Source organism: Haliotis asinina, chromosome 2 (genome assembly GCF_037392515.1).
Source record: "Haliotis asinina isolate JCU_RB_2024 chromosome 2, JCU_Hal_asi_v2, whole genome shotgun sequence".
Classification (NCBI taxonomy): Eukaryota; Metazoa; Mollusca; class Gastropoda; order Lepetellida; family Haliotidae; genus Haliotis; species Haliotis asinina.
The window spans coordinates 67569190-67585623 of NC_090281.1; the positions used below are offsets into that span (position 1 = coordinate 67569190).

The 16434-nt window shown below is 35.7% G+C and overlaps 1 protein-coding gene across 2 annotated transcripts in view; it reads left to right on the forward strand.

Moving 5' to 3' along the window:
• Nucleotides 1-16434, forward strand: part of LOC137274188 (AF4/FMR2 family member 1-like) — an 85843-nt gene that overhangs the window by 42737 nt on the left and 26672 nt on the right. For both annotated transcript variants that reach the window (XM_067807234.1, XM_067807235.1), the window contains exons 8-9: nucleotides 762-810; nucleotides 5146-5201. In XM_067807234.1, coding sequence (XP_067663335.1) covers nucleotides 762-810; nucleotides 5146-5201 — 105 coding nt within the window. The remainder of the gene's footprint in view (nucleotides 1-761; nucleotides 811-5145; nucleotides 5202-16434) is intronic.

A 16434-nucleotide genomic window follows, 5' to 3' on the forward strand; every position in this document is an offset into this window, starting at 1 on the left:
CAGCTATTTGGAATGTCATTGGAAGGAAAACGTTTTTCTTTCTATGAAATCTTAACATAATTTAGAAATATATATTACCTGTAGTATGAACATTATTTTTCTTTTAGAATCATTTAACAGAGGCTTTTGTTTTTAATATTTATATGTTTGAATCATGCCAGCATGTGTTAAGTTACTAAATTGTCAATGACACAAACCAGAATGCAGAGTGAGCTGGGTCCTACCACAGTAAATTGTTATGTCTTGACCAATTAAGAAATGTACAGAATGTACAGGGGGCAGTGGGGTAACCAAGTGGTTAAAGTTTTCGCTCATCATACCCAAGACCTGGGTTCTATTCCCCACAATGCGAAGCCCATTTCTGGTGTTCCCTGCTGTGATGTAGATGGAATATTGCGAAAAGCAGTGTAAAACTAAGTTCACTCACTCACAGAGTGTACTGCTTTCTATGTTATATGGTTAGATGTTAAGAATTAGATAATAAGAATTTTTGAATCATAGACATAACTTGCATGATCTCTTGTGCAAGGTTATATGAATGTATTTTTTGTCCCACTCATAATCAATGTACATCATGTATGTGTAGCAAAAATCGATATCTACATGGGAAATGTTTGTAATCACAGAGTTGACACATTTCTATGTCATGGGTAATCATCAAGAAGAAGAGGCCTTGAAGATAACTTGACTTTCACTAACAAAACTTTTCTAGAAATATCTTAATACCATGAACTGTCTATGTTTTGTTCTTTTCATTTCAGCTCCCTTGCAGATGACTTACATGTCAGTGATGACAGTGAAACTGAGCAGGTATGTATGAATTTCAATATTTGTTGTTTGCATGATATATAAAGTGCATCGTACTTGATAAGGCAGGGTTATTATGTTTGTCAGCCAGCTCTCCCAGGGGGTCGACTTCCCTCATTGTTTTCAGAGACATAAAACTGCATTCCTCATGATAATGGCTTTCTGACAGTTTTCGCAACAGTGTGTTTGTAATTTCACGTAATGGATCAAAATGTGTTCCAGTAAAGTTTTATTATCACATGGATCAAACAAAAGGTGTCACATGTCATTGTAATGAATACTTTCATGTTTTGGGAGCCCATTCATTATACATCTACAGTCCATTCTCACAATATTTATAAAATTGATGGAAACAAACATCTGTCTCAGTTTGGTGTGATTTTCTTAGTTTCTGCAGTCCATGACTTTTGTGTTGTTTTAAAACTTCAGCAATAACCCTGCTGACTTAAGTGGCCCTGTACTTGCCATGAATACTGATACGAAATGAATGAACCACTGCATCAGAAATGTTGACGTGACCTTTTGAGATAACCATAGTTATGAAAATAAATTTCAAACAATAAATGTATCAGAGTGGTTGATATCTAGCATTGATTTGATTAATGGCATGTCAAGATAATTAATGTTGCACATATAGAATAGATAAGTATGTTATTAGAGTGTACATTGTGATACTTTTGAGTCAGTATTTCAATACTGAAATATCCAGTGATGACACCCCAAGGGATACCAGACATGAAAATTTTCCACAAATATCCAGGATTCTGGTTTCATTTAACATTTTTGTTTGGAATTGAGTTTTCCATTATAAATATCAAACAGCCAAGGAAAGCCTCAAAACACTTCAGTATTGCCAAATGAAATTTTTATTGGGGGATTTGCCCCCTTCGACCTCCAATCAGGGCACTCTATGCCCTGGACTGGCTGAGGACCTAATTGGTCCCCAACACCCCCGGCTGAGTTTTCAGTGTCTTTTTTTTTTTTTTTTTTTTTTTTTTTGTGTTTTTTTTACCATTACCTTGTCTAAAATATGATGATCTTGAAAATAGTGATATATATATATATATATATACCCGGCTGAGTTTTCAGTGTCTTTTTTTTTTTAATTAATTAATTTTGTGTGTGTTTTTTTTACCATTACCTTGTCTAAAATATGATGTTCTTGATAGAATCATAGGCAAAATATGAGAGATGAAAATAGTGATATATATATATATATACCCGGCTGAGTTTTCAGTGTCTTTTTTTTTTTTTTTAATTAATTTTTTGTGTGTTTTTTTTACCATTACCTTGTCTAAAATATGATGATCTTGAAAATAGTGATATATATATATATATATATATACCCGGCTGAGTTTTCAGTGTCTTTTTTTTTTTTTAAATTAATGTTTTGTGTGTTTTTTTTACCATTACCTTGTCTAAAATATGATGATCTTGATAGAATCATAGGCAAAACATGAGAGATGAAAATAGTGATATATATATATATATATATATATATATATAAGAGCTCAGACTACTTTTGGCAGTTGACTGGTTTGAACTCCAGCTACAAAAATGTATTGACTGTGATTTCCTATGCCTTTGCTGTAATGCCAACCGAAGAGAATGGCATTCTTTTTTATCTTGAAGTATTGTTATATTGAAGTAATTACCTTTCCCACTCGCTGACCCAAGCATTGTGACCAGGATGATAAGCCAGTGCCTTGTTACTCCGTGCCTCCTGTGTTGAATGAACGTACAACATGCAATTCTCTACTTTAACCTTAGTCATATTAAACTAGCCCAAACACTACTGCTTCACATTTTCATGAAATTTTTACCTTTACTTCAGAATCGATTACACATGACATGTGATGGGTTTCATTAGATGGAATTCATTCTAATTAGTCACAATGAGGCTACCACATCAAGCTTTCTGTATTGTGATTCCTCCTCATAGGCTGTTGATTATGCTCATTGTTTAAAAGATGCTTGGCTGAAACAGGATGAAACAGCTTGTTAGTTATAGAAAGCTGATTCTCTATGGTCAGGTGGTGCTAGTTCCAGAGTTTGGGAGGGGGTGGAGCAAATTTGTATTAATTTGCCAAGATTTTCAGTTGGAAATAGGTAACTCCTTTCTGATTCTGCAGTGGAATTTATATGAGAAGTTACTTGCAGTTAGTTAAAACATTTTGTTTGACTTGTATTTGAAAATGGTCTCTATACTTAACCAATATTAAAATGGAATGGGAAAGAAATACAATATGACAATAATATAGATTGCATGTCTCAATTGCCATTATTTGTAGAAAGCATTTTGTTTGTCCTTGAAACTGGAATGAACATTACTTTAATGATTGGCATTGAAAATATAACCCTAGCTTGTTGATTTCATGATTGCATTGACTACAAATGAGAAGGAAATCTACCGGTGATGTTATTTCAATAGAGAAAAATTTGAACCATTTTGCCATTAATCAGCTGAATGGCAAGTCTGAACTAGATAATCTCATTAGTGAGAAAAACACTGCATGAAATAAAGATGCTTTGACAAAGTGATGAATGGTTGTGAAATTTGGAATTAATTACAAGATAATATGTCATGATTGCAGCAAGTGGTGAAGATGCAACTGCATGCAGATAATATTTTACACATGGTGTTCATTGCAGTTTCAACCTTGTTCATTTCCCATACATGATAAGCCAGAGCACTTTGTAGGTTAAGTTTAACATTAACTCACCTTCAGGCTGTAGCATAGAAGATTCCACATTATTTCTAAAGGGAAAGAGAAGCTGAACTAATCTGTCTCTGGCATTCTACACCAATTGTTTTTGAAAAAGAAATAGTATCTTTAAAGAATGAGTAATCTAAAACCTACATCCTTTGGAAATATATTGTTCAGAAGCAAATGTGCTCTCACAGTAATACTACAACAAGAAGGTTATTTGATTCTTTCATATAATTTACAGACTTTGAACAGATATCTGAAATCAGTGGAAAAAATTAATTCAGGAAATATTGGCAGAAGTGTTGTGTTAGCTGTTATGTGAATATTCTCCCCATTACCTCTTCAAAAAGTAATAAACACTTAGGTTTTTGAAAGCATGATCCTGAAATGAATTATAACTGATGTTATAAACAGTTATCACAAGGTAAGACACAAAATTATGCAAACAGATATCCATTGTGTCACTGATGCATACAAAGAGGTAACGTATAAAGATAAATACCTCAAGTTTTGCAAATGAGATGTATAATTTCATGGTGATGAGGGATTAGTATTTTATATGTTTTATATAGTTTTTATAAATATTTGGGCAATACTTAAGTACAAGATTCATTACTTTCTTATGAAAATGATTAAATTGTGTGCATTGGTTGATTGTGAAGTTCAAGACTTTTTTCAATTTTCTGGTGTGATGTGTATTTTCTGGAAATCATTGTGTGCAAAATTGCAAAATTCATCTGTTTAATGCAACTAGTTTGTAACAGATTCCCAAGGCATTCACTATCACCAATATCTTTCTGTGTAATCAGACTTGTTAAGCAAAATTATAAAAATGTAAACTTGATATCAATTATTTAACACGTCTATTATCTGTTGTCATAGGTTTTTAAAAATTCTGTTTTGATGATTCTGCTTTAAGAATGAAAAAGATTTGGCAAGACCATGATATCTTGTTCACAAGAGATGTAAAACCCAAAATATATATACAATACATCATTGAAATAATGATGAATATGGGCAAGAGAAATGAAATGTCACTGACATGAAAAATCAATCAATCTGTTGTCTCACAGTCAGGTGCGTTCATGTGCTAATAATTGTTTGCAAATTTATAACTAAAATGAAGAATTGTGGGAAGGGAAATTCTGCTGTCCTGTTGCGAAACCACTGGAGTTATGTGTTATTAAACTGCTACAAGATATCCCAGCTCAATCTTTGTTTAGCAGCTGGGTTAGCATACCTAGCATGGCCACTCAAAGGGAGGGGTGATGGCTGGCATGACACTGATTGAAGTGACAAAATGCTGAGATCATAGTCAAAATTCCATTTCACTTTCCCAGTTTCAGTTTGTGCATGCTCTATTTACTCTCAGGCTTAGCACAAGTCACTGCAATTATCCCACCCATTTAATTCCTCGAGAAACTCATACCGCCCTGTCCCCCCCTGTGGAGGAAATGAACTCAACCACATCTCATATTTTTAGTGTGGCAAATGACTTGGTCTCGGGGCACACTGTGTGCAAATCTGTAACTGTGTTGTGGATTTCCGGATGGAATTTTAGGTCCAGGATTACTTTCTATGGGGAATGTTTGTGGAAAATGACACCTTGTTCCTATCTTATCTTCAGGTACCCACGGATTTCCCATCCAGTAAAGCCCCAAGCGTGATAGCTGCTAAGAAGAGGTAAGTCCTCATTCCACCTTCAAACCATTCACATTAGTTTCTATGGCGACACAATACCATTCAGGTTAGCAGTTACTTTTACACTCGCAGTTTACAATCGAAAGGTGGACTAAACAGTCTTTACTTGCCAGGGAAATGGTAGGAACACACAGGTGAAATAAGTGTTTGTTGATGTTCGATCCTGCAGACAATGACAAGGAAGACCCCTGACTGACTATGTGGTGAATGACAGTATTCTGTGTGTGCGTGGAGTGTACACACACTGTAGGCTATGCACTATTACAGCCATGTGATAGTCATAATCCTAGCTGCTTCCTTTGTTTATGCTCAGTTTCCTGCAGTAGGTCTAAGGTCAAGTTGCAGGACAGGCTTGACTACACATATCTTAACTGCTGATCATAAAGATACACATTCATGTTCAAGGCAGCTGTATCTTTATGGTCATTTTAAAGCAAATTCAATTTGGATTTTTGAAAGTAATGCCAGGACTTGTTTGGTGACTTAGATGAAATGACATTCTAATTTACTAAGGCTATAATTGTATCTGGCTTCATATACTTGATTGTAATTTTCTCCTGTTCTCTCTAACTTCTGATGCAGACAAATGTAACATTCAAGTAGTTTTATGAACGGTTATAATCAGATGATAGTGACCATATTTTTCTCTTAACATGTGTTATTTTAGGAAAGAACTACAATTTTCATGTATTCTGTGAAAGCCGTGTTATGATTATCTGATAAAGAGAATGGTTAGTGAAAGGTGATACATGTTGCTTGTGGCAAGTTTCCCTGATGAAATTGGGGATTATGATTTGTAGAATAACAATCAATATTGTCCTGGTAGCAATAACAGCTAGCTTGTACACTAAGCATGATTGAAACTGCACCATATCTGGCCAGGCCAAACTCATCTAGATATCATGAAGAGTTATTTGTATCTGATAGTTACTGCTAAAAATTGGAGTACATGATGGTAAATGGGAATTTGCTTGCTGCTTGTCAGTTTCAACTAGATTTAATTTGTATTCATTACACGCAATACATCACTTTTGTTAAATATTGATTGGCAAATGTCGCCCAGCCATTGTGTAGGGAGACAATCTGCAGTGTGTCAAATCATTTTATGCAGCATAATAGTGTTTTTGTAAGAGATGAATGAAGATATTTTCCCTGACACCTGAACTGACACACTATGAACAATAGCAAGAAGAAGAAATTCCCAAACTCTGATGGTGTATGTGACCTCAATAATGTCTACTCATTCTAAGAAATGAACAAGGTATTAATTAAATATTGTTAAGCAACAAATACATGTCATTATTTTTTTGTTGATACCAATATTACAGTTACTTCAGACAGGAAATTTTACTTGTATCTGCTATCACAAATAGGAAATGTAGATATACTTTAAGAAAGTGATTTTGTCAGGGCTTTGTATCTTGTGAATAAATGATATAAATTTGCATGTTGAGGTTATTATTTACGAAAATTACCACAAAATCTATTGATGCAAGCAGATGGTTCCCTATTTCAAAGACAGAGGGTCTCTTTCATTGGTGACGATACCTACCTATGCTCAGGTATATTATAGAAATACAGTTTTTTTTTAATGAATGCACAGTCCTAAGCAGTGACATTTGGTACTGAAGGGATAAAAGCATCTGGACGGAAACAATTAGGAGATATGGACTTCATGTTATGTTCTTTCCTTCTGCGTGTTTTTTTTTTTTTTTTTCATTTTATTTGCTCAGGTTATCTGTTTGTGAATTTTGCTGTTTGTAGAAGTTGTTGCGATGTCTTGGATGATAAGATATGCACACGGAAAAAGTATTTGTCATCTTTTTAAAGTTTCGAGTCTAGATCAAACAGATGATATGGGCAAGAGTCGCTAATGTTTCTTGATGGCAGTAACTCACATCTCTTTAAATTGTCACTGGCAGTCTGTCTCATATACTGCCTTTTGGTTGTTTCATGACTTTTCCATCAGAAGCATACATGCTGAAAACATAGAAGAAATAACTGTCTTCTTGGTGAGGACCCATGGAAATGTTGCAAATCACAACAAGAAGTTCCAAAACCATAAATGATAATTGATTGAAGACAAATGTTCAAGCCTGACTTGGTTGATATCAGTGAGATTAAAATTACATAGTATTGCACTACCTCAATCATTTGTTAACCTTGAGTTAATTACCAGTTATTCTGGTTAAACAAAGAGACGAGAGGAATGTGTGATGTTGATGAGACTGACAGACAAAGACAGGTATTGATCTGAACCCCTCTGCATGGCAGGGTAGACAACAGGGATTCAGTCATGTTTCCATACAAACAAGTATGCACGAGTACAGCACAGGCACCTCATCTGGGTGAACAATGCTCATCACATACTTGAGATACTCAAGAGTACAAGCCAGATACTGTCATTGTGTCAGAATTCCTGTTCAGTGGTAAATCTGTCAATTTGGGAGATTTATGTCAATGATCAGGTCACATCTGGAAATGTCGAGTTTCCAGGTTCTGATTTATTGGTAGAGGTTACATAATAGGTTTCTCCCTATAATTTGGAGTATTATGGGTAAAAAGTATGTGACTTTTGTTGCTGTGTACTTTTGAAAATCTGTATATAGTAGTCACACATGATTTTAATGTGAGTGTCTGAAGCGATACCAGTTGACATGACAGTCAGGCCTTTGTGTGGGTGTTTGTGTGGAGGAGTAGTATTGCAGTAATGAAGCTTGGGAGGAATGATAATCCACTAGATTGAAGTAGACATATATGTGAGTCGAATAGATGCACAGAACGACCAGATTCATGATGAATACCTTCACAGATCTAGCCACAGAATTATTGCTAATTGTCAGGATTTCAGTTCACAGTTTTAAAAGAATATGTGAAACTATGAATGTGAGGAAGAACAGTTCCATTTGCCTGGACTTGTCACAGATGCCAACGATAATTAATGTGATTGAGTGTGATCATGGAAAGAGCTTTTCAGTTTAAGAAGAAATTTAGCACAGATTCTGTATATGTTCATAATGATTTGTTTTCTATGAACAAGAGAATGAATGGTTGACAAATAAGTATTGCATGTTTACAGATGGCAGTCCTTATGTGAGGAACATAGAAAGTAGTTGTTGGAGTACTTACTCCCACATACGTCCAAACAAATATCCCACCCACCTCCTGTCTGCCCACTATCTTTCCATCATGGCTGACACACACACTCCACCATTGCCTCGGATTATATGCCATATTTACATTTTTCTATATTTAGCTCTAAAATGCAGACAGTTATCTTCTCTTCACTCCATATTCTTATCAGTATCCAGTTATGATGTAGAATATTATAAGCTTTTATGTTGAATAGAAAGCCTATTCTTTGATGTGGAAAGTGCTGCAGTGAAATTGATCATCCTGCTGATCTTAGGTGCCATTGATGGAACATGGCACGAAGGCTATTCTTTTACAGTGGGAGAGTTGAAGTAGTTATGTGTTGTCTCATTGTCTGAGAGCATTAGTTTGTTGTAATGTATGGATTTTCTTCACAGTTACGACATTAGATTTCCATTTTATATTTAATTTGTTTTGAAACATTGGTAGATTCATGAGGTAGATGTCTGAGATTTAAAACTTTTAACCTTTAATCCCAGGTACTGTTAGCTCCTAATATATGCAGGTAATGTAATTAATTTTCACTGTCACAATATTACTGCGTTAGTCAAATTGTTCAAATGTTCTATATTAACATTCATGTTCTACACATTTTTGTAAAAAAAATGTCTGTGTCATGTCTTCTTTCATTTTAAGTTCAAGGATTTTGTATTTTTAATGGTGTGAGGGAGAAGGGGCCATAGAGCTTTCATTCATAATGGACTAGTGAAGGTCCGGGGTAGAATAGGCCTTCAGCAACCCATTCTTACCATAAAAGGCGACAATGCGTGTCGTAAGAGGCGGCTTATGGGATCGGGTGGTCAGGCTTGCTGACTTGGTTGACACATCAATGTTCCTAGTTGCGCTGGTCGATGCTCATGTTGATGATCACTGGATTGTCTGGTCCAGATGTGATTATTTGCAGACTGCTGCTATATTGGAATATTGCTGAGTGTGGTGTAAAACTAACCTCACTTATTCCATTCATAATGAGCCACATCTATTCCACTAATTCAAATTAGGAATGATCTTAAGCAATGCACCATTGATAATTATACTGGATTTCCCTAGATTAAAGTTCTACAGCAGACTCACTATTGATGCATTTCATTGTGTTTTCACAATGAAACATCCCCCTGCTTCATCACTGAATTTCTTTGACACTGTGAGACATGACAGTACACATTCTTCTCACAGTGATGTCTTGCTGTAGTGGAGTTATGGCATTGCAAATATTTCCTGCAGAGGAATAGTGTGTCAGTGTCAGAAATCTGTATCACATTGACCCTGCTTACATGCATGTTGTCTAATTAGCACAACCACAACTGCAAGTTGTGTGTGAATAAAGGTTGGGCTAGCAATTAACATTGGTTTATGGCATTCTGAGACTGGAGGAGAATTCACTGCTTGGGGTTTAATTACTTCACATTTTGCTTCATCTCCATGCACTTTCACTTATACTTAAGTTAACCTTGTTGAAATTGAATCAGTGGACTGATACTTTTTATAAAATAAACGTGTAAAATATACTTTGTGAAATGTTATGGTTTGTATGAAAGATATTACTGAGCATTTATATTGTTCTCAATGACTTCACTTCATTATTATTGTTTTATAATTATGAAATAACAATGATATTAACAATAGTAATGTCCCAGCATTTACATTCTCAGTGACTTCACTCCATAATATTCTTTACTTCCACTGATTTTAGGATGGGAAGGTAGTGCTACACGGCATGTTTAAAGAAGCCCCCTTCTGGTTTGAATTAGCATATCAGAATTTGAGATAGTCAAAAATTCATGATGGCTTCTTTAGGCAGTGCTCATGTGGCCTGCCTTCTACATGTAGATTACCCTGCACAGATAGATAGGGCAAATTGACTCTGAACCAAATAAAGATTTGCAAGTATTATATTCAGTGAGATTTTACATTGGGTGGGATTGTGGAAGAGTGTGGTCCATCTCAGTAGACATTTGCAATCGATCAACATTGGAGACTCGGTAATCCTACGGTGATCTGCCATTTATCTTCATCTTCAGTCAGAAAAAGTACTGCCATCAAAGACATGCAGAGCAGAATGAAGTGAACTTCCCTTCCGTCTCAAGATTGGTTAAAAGTTATGTAGGTGAAAAGCTATTGATTCAGCATCTTTAAGAAAAACTGTGCAAAATCAAATGTAGAGAACTGAAAGTGGGCCACAATAATGGTTAGGTAATGTTTAAAAACATTTTTTGATGACAAGGCTTGTGAAAATGTTATTGTTTCTCTGTTTGTGAACATATACATATCTGGATACAGTTTCTACAGACAATATGGAATACTTTGTTTGCACAAAAAATTGTGACATGAACAGGTATTTATTGTAAGCAATTGTGGATGCTTTTGTTGTCAACTGGACAGTTAAAGGTCAAGGTCAGCATGATCACTGTAATGAATTTGTTGATACCCTCAGAATCCTGTAAATCATGGATCGAGTGATACATTTTCTGCTTGCAAAGGCAGTGTCGATGACACCAGATGCGTACCTACTGATTGCATTTTCCTTACGGTCAGCCCAGTTAACCTTGGTCTGAAGTTCTTGGCAGCCAGCTCTTGTAGCAATTATCCATTGACTTTGCTGGATGTATCATCGCTCATCCACCCTAATCAATGTCTAGACAGGTCCAAGAGAGAAAACAGTAGTGTTAATACAAGGCCATCCAGAGTGACAATTACATGAGGATTTCCCTTTACTGCTTGAAGTAAGTAGGAGTGATGGCATTCACTGTATACTCTAATAGTTATTAATTACAGGGATTGGCTCTGATTTTCCAACTTCATGACTCTTCATTCAAAGATAACCTTATTCAGGCTTGTTTTCAACATGGTTAAAAAATAAGCTCTGGAAGATTATTCGTGATGTAATGGATGACCATGTCTTTTAGAAAATCATCATCATTAGATTCTAAAACTTCAGTGTTGATCATCCATAAGATCTGTCAATCGTCTGTGATAATGCATACTGTGAATATACTTGTGTTGTATGGTTGCATAAACGGATTATTTCTTCGTAAGGGGAATTCTTTGGAAGTTGAAAATACCAAAGCATGTGTTTCCTGGAAATTGCTATCATTCAGGGCAACAGCTGCATATATCCAAATAGTTGATCAAAGAGAATGTCATTTTCTGTCAACAGTCTAATACATGATATCATTCCTACTGCTCTCCACTAAACTGAGTTGGTATCTATTTTCTACCTTCCATTTTTATGATCAACATTATTGTTTCTGTTCTGTCAACAACTGCAGAGCATGAGCACCTTAAATTTGCATGGAACAATGTTCTGACTCTTTGATCAGCAAAACAGCATATTGTACACTAGTCCTGTAGAGCAAAACGGACAGTGATATTCATGCAGAAACAGTTGTACTCCATGCACCAAACCTTCCATGGCCCACCCATCACTGACATAAACATTTCTTGTATCAGTTTGTTAATCAGCTGAAACACTCTTGCTGTAGCTGCCTAGCTAGGTATACCATCTATCAGTTATCTTGACCCTGTGCCAGGCCCAAATGAGTGAGAAGTATATTAAATAATTCATAACTGGTGTCTGCCCGGGCATGGTTGTCTTTGGTTTCCTATGCAGAGCTTTGTATTTGTGTGCACATGCAGTATATATAAATAAAATTGTTGTTATAGTAACGGTAAAATAACTTCCTTGAGAAATTCACTAGCCCTCCACACTGACATGTACTGAAAGTAAAGAAGTATGAATAAAAAAATCATCTACTTGATATGTACAGGTTTACAAAGGATGAAACCCTGTGATCATTTAAGAAAATACTGCATGTAAATAGGACTTAACTGAAAACTGGAATAGTGTCTCCTCAATTTAATATTTTTTTTTCATTAGGTAGACTGATTCCTATAAGTTTGGCTGGTCAGATAGACTAACACCTAGTCTCTGAAATGAACATATTTTACTGAAAAAACTTTCATAGTGAAAAAATAATAATCTAATGAAATGGAGCCCTGAGACTTTCTTCATTCCTGAAGCTATGGAAATATACCCTTCCCACATTTTCTAGACTTGTGTGGGCTTTCTCGGATATATATACTTCAGGGTCTGTACGACAGACTACTGGTCAGGCTGATGTATCCAGATGTATACACAGGAATGAAGTCATGTGGCTCACTGGATGTATTTGTTGTGACATGTAACTCTTCAATGCAGGTGAGAAATAATTATTGGAAACTGCTTGTGATGTCCTCCATCATCGATGCAGTGTGTGACTTGCAATGGCATTATTTCTCACGAAACACATTGAAGACTATTATCTTTCCAAGGAGATATGAGCATAATTCTGGTCTGCTCAGTACTGATTGATCACTTGCTAGTGTCTTGTACATTTTTTCGTAAATATCGCACCTTTGTCACAAGATTTCTAAACAATGTCCAAAGTATATATTCATCCCTGAAATGGAATGTCTTGTGGTTTGGTTGAAGTGATTGACACATGTAAGATCTTTCATGAAAAGGAAAAGAAAGCATTTAATTCTGATTGAATATTCAAGTTTGATTCCTCTTGCTGTTGATTGTTTAAAATAAAATATGTCTGTTCAGTATGGAAAGTATGCTTCTTATACTTATTTGCTTTTTTTTTTAGCTTTCAAATCTGGTTCAATATGAATAACATTTTTTTTTGATTGACAGCCTCTTTACTACAATAAACTTGTGCATCCTCTTCATACCAGCTTCTAAATGCTACTTAAGGTAGTGGTTTAATGTGGTAATTTTCACATATGTTAATTCTTACTTAGTGAAGGTTGTGAGTTATTACAAGTATCAGCATTCATATGAGAGTCTAGGTATCCTGTTGGGATAGAGCATTTGCTCTTCATACTGAAGATCTGTACCAGAATAAATGTGTTCACTGCATTCTTGGCATTCCGTCTTGTCACATTACTAAAGGTAAAGTTAAGCTATTTCCACTATTTTGATATGCTTACTAAACCATATAGCACAATAAGTGTCCTGAAGAGATTGTAATTCTTTAGTTGACATGACAACAGTTATGAAAATCAGTGCTGCCATCATGCAAAGAAATTAAGTGGATAGTTCATCCTTTCCAGGATTGGCAAGCACTATAAACAGTCTGGCAAAGTTTGTGTTATTTGACAGTGTGAACTATGGACATTGTACACTGATCAGACATGATGGCTTATGGGTTGTAATGTGTCCATTAACTAATGGCGATGTGGACAGAAAGGTACTACAAACACAGCCAAGAGGTCCTGGCCAAATGTCCAGTTCCCTGCTTCTGGAGTCTCAAGCTCTGAACAGACAACTGTTACATCCAGTGGAGCCCTCTAATATTCTTCAAGCTTTTAGCCTTGGGGACCATAATAACTGTGTGAACCTCATTTTGGTTGAAGTTTCTTTGATAAAACATTGGATCACTTTTTACGAGTAATGGGATTCATTCTCACTGACACATAAATATTGATTGGAAACATGTAAATCAACTCTTGGGATTAACCATATCTTCTGTGATGGTGATGATTTGTGGCTGATCAGCCAGTTGTAAATTTACATTATATTTTTGCTTTCATCAGTAAGTTCCCAGTGCTAAAGATACCTGTATCATTGCCAAAATTTGATTCCCAACACTAGTAAGATATCTTCTTTAGATTGCTGTGTCCTGCTATCTTAAACACTTAGAAGTTAGATCCTCTGTATTGCTTGATTTTGCTGTAAGCTTCATTTATGTTTGAACAGGTCTTGTAAGATATGTTTCAAATTCATGTTTACAGTATAAGTCAAGATAAAGATAATCAGGGCATGCAGAAAGCGCAAGATTGCTATGGAGAGATTTCAATCTGTAGCTTTACTTTAGGGCTAGTATCCTTGGTGGATCACATTCTTTTTGTAGATTTTTTTCAAGCTGTGTGTTTTTGTTGTCTTATTCATGTATGTGGCCCATTGATATAGGGGTGCTATTGTAGTATAGGGCACACGTTGATGGCACCAACTTATCCCATGACCTACTTGTCTGCATGCAACTTACATTGTGTGTGCATGATATTTGATCTCTTGTTGAAATACTCTGTACTTCCTATGCTCAGCAATCTTCCAAATACAGGACAGGGTTTACAAGTAACCAAGTCCACACTAGAAAATCCAAGTGATTGACATCATGCGCATCAGTCAAAGCAATTGGCATAAGGTGACATGAAGTCTCTTTTGCTGCAAAGTTGCATACTTTTTGCAAGTTTGCTAAAATTTGTGTAAATATTAATTAATTAATATGTTTTTTGTAAATGTGATAAATATCCTACTGGGGAATGCAATGAACAAGACTTACTGACTAAAATACCTCCCTCATGGGGCATGTGGTAAGTGCCAATAAAAGTTTAGCTCTGTTTGATGAAGTAATGTATTTATGGATGAAGCATCTTTGCACAAGGTGTCATTATGTGCTGTGTGGCCAGTGTTGCATGTCTGCCAGCTATTGTCAGACACTGTGTGGGTGTTACTTGAGATGTTCACAGGCAATTTCCAACACCTCGTCCTCCATTGTTACCTCAACATCAGCTATTCACACACCACATTGTCAAGGTGTGTTTGTCACTCGGCATACCTTATCCAAGTTGGTGTGTTCTAATTGTGTGGTCATGGCTCAGCCTTGGATACCAACATTCTACCCCTGCTTTTTCTGCATTTAAATGGATTCATACTGTCATACTTTATAATTGGTATACTTAACATTGCTGCTTATCACTCCAAGCCTTTACGGCACTGTCTTATGTCTGCATATAACTTAAAATTCAGGAGTCCAGTGGTTTCTTTACAACTTCTTCTCAATGTAACTAAACCACATTTGTGCAAGCCACAAAATACCTTATGCCCCTATACTGTATTACATGTGTAACACTGACATTACATCAGATGTGCTGCAAACATTTAGACAGACTTGACACTGTTGAAGATATTGACATCCTGAACATGACAGCTGCATTCCTGTATGAGTTCATGTGACCCATCCTATGTATTTCTGATTTTGATATATTTAAAGTCTCCGATACAACCCCAGCTGTTGTTCAATTCCACATAAACTCATCTACTGCCACAATTTTTCAAACCTATGTAATGAATTCCTGCTATTGTCACCATGTTCATATTACACATTCCAACATATTCTCACATATCAGTGAATATACACATTGTGCTGTCATTTTACTGTATGACATTCTTTGTTTTCTATATCCTTTGTTTTGTTGGTTTTTTCTTTGCTGCTTTGCTGCTTTGCTGGATCTCCTACCCAGACTTGAACAAATAAAGTCCCAGTGTAGATAATTAGTTTAGGTGTTACATGATAATGGTCATCATTCTTGTCTGCCGCAACAGTTTAAGTTTCATCTTGTTGATATCTGTTCTGGCTAACCAGTAAGACAAGATGTCAAGGTACTAGTTCCATTAATAATCTTTCTTATCAGCTTGACTCAGTGCCACAAATCCATGACAATATTGCTTCATATCCATTTCAGTACACCTATGATTTGATAGGTAATATACCCATGTATTGTTACTCATTCCATGAAACACTGAGAGTTCATTGGCCAATATGAACCAGGAAGAGATGTATTTGTTTACTAGTGCAGATTATCTGTCTGATCACAGACATAGTTTTTACCTTTTGATAGGGTGTATGTGGGTTACACATCTGTTCCATTTATAACTGATCCTTGAAGACTTATGGATGACCGTGTGTGACTGGCAGTGTGTGTACTCATGAAGTTGGGATAATGTTAAGGATGTAGTGTTTTCTGTGTGAAGGAACTGGACTTTGGAAGACAATAATACTGTCTTCATGAACAAGTGCTGTCTGAGAGTGGTAGAAAATCGATTTATTGTCAATAGTTACAAATGCTGTAACAGTTCAGGTAGAAAACTAGAAACCTAAATGAAGGAAAGAACTTTTTCTGTACATTGTAATAGTTGTGAGTTGTACTAAATTTTTGTACTCCATTCAGAATGACAATATCTTTGAATTGATGTTATTATGATACAAATGTTTAGTAGTTTGGTTGGAATATT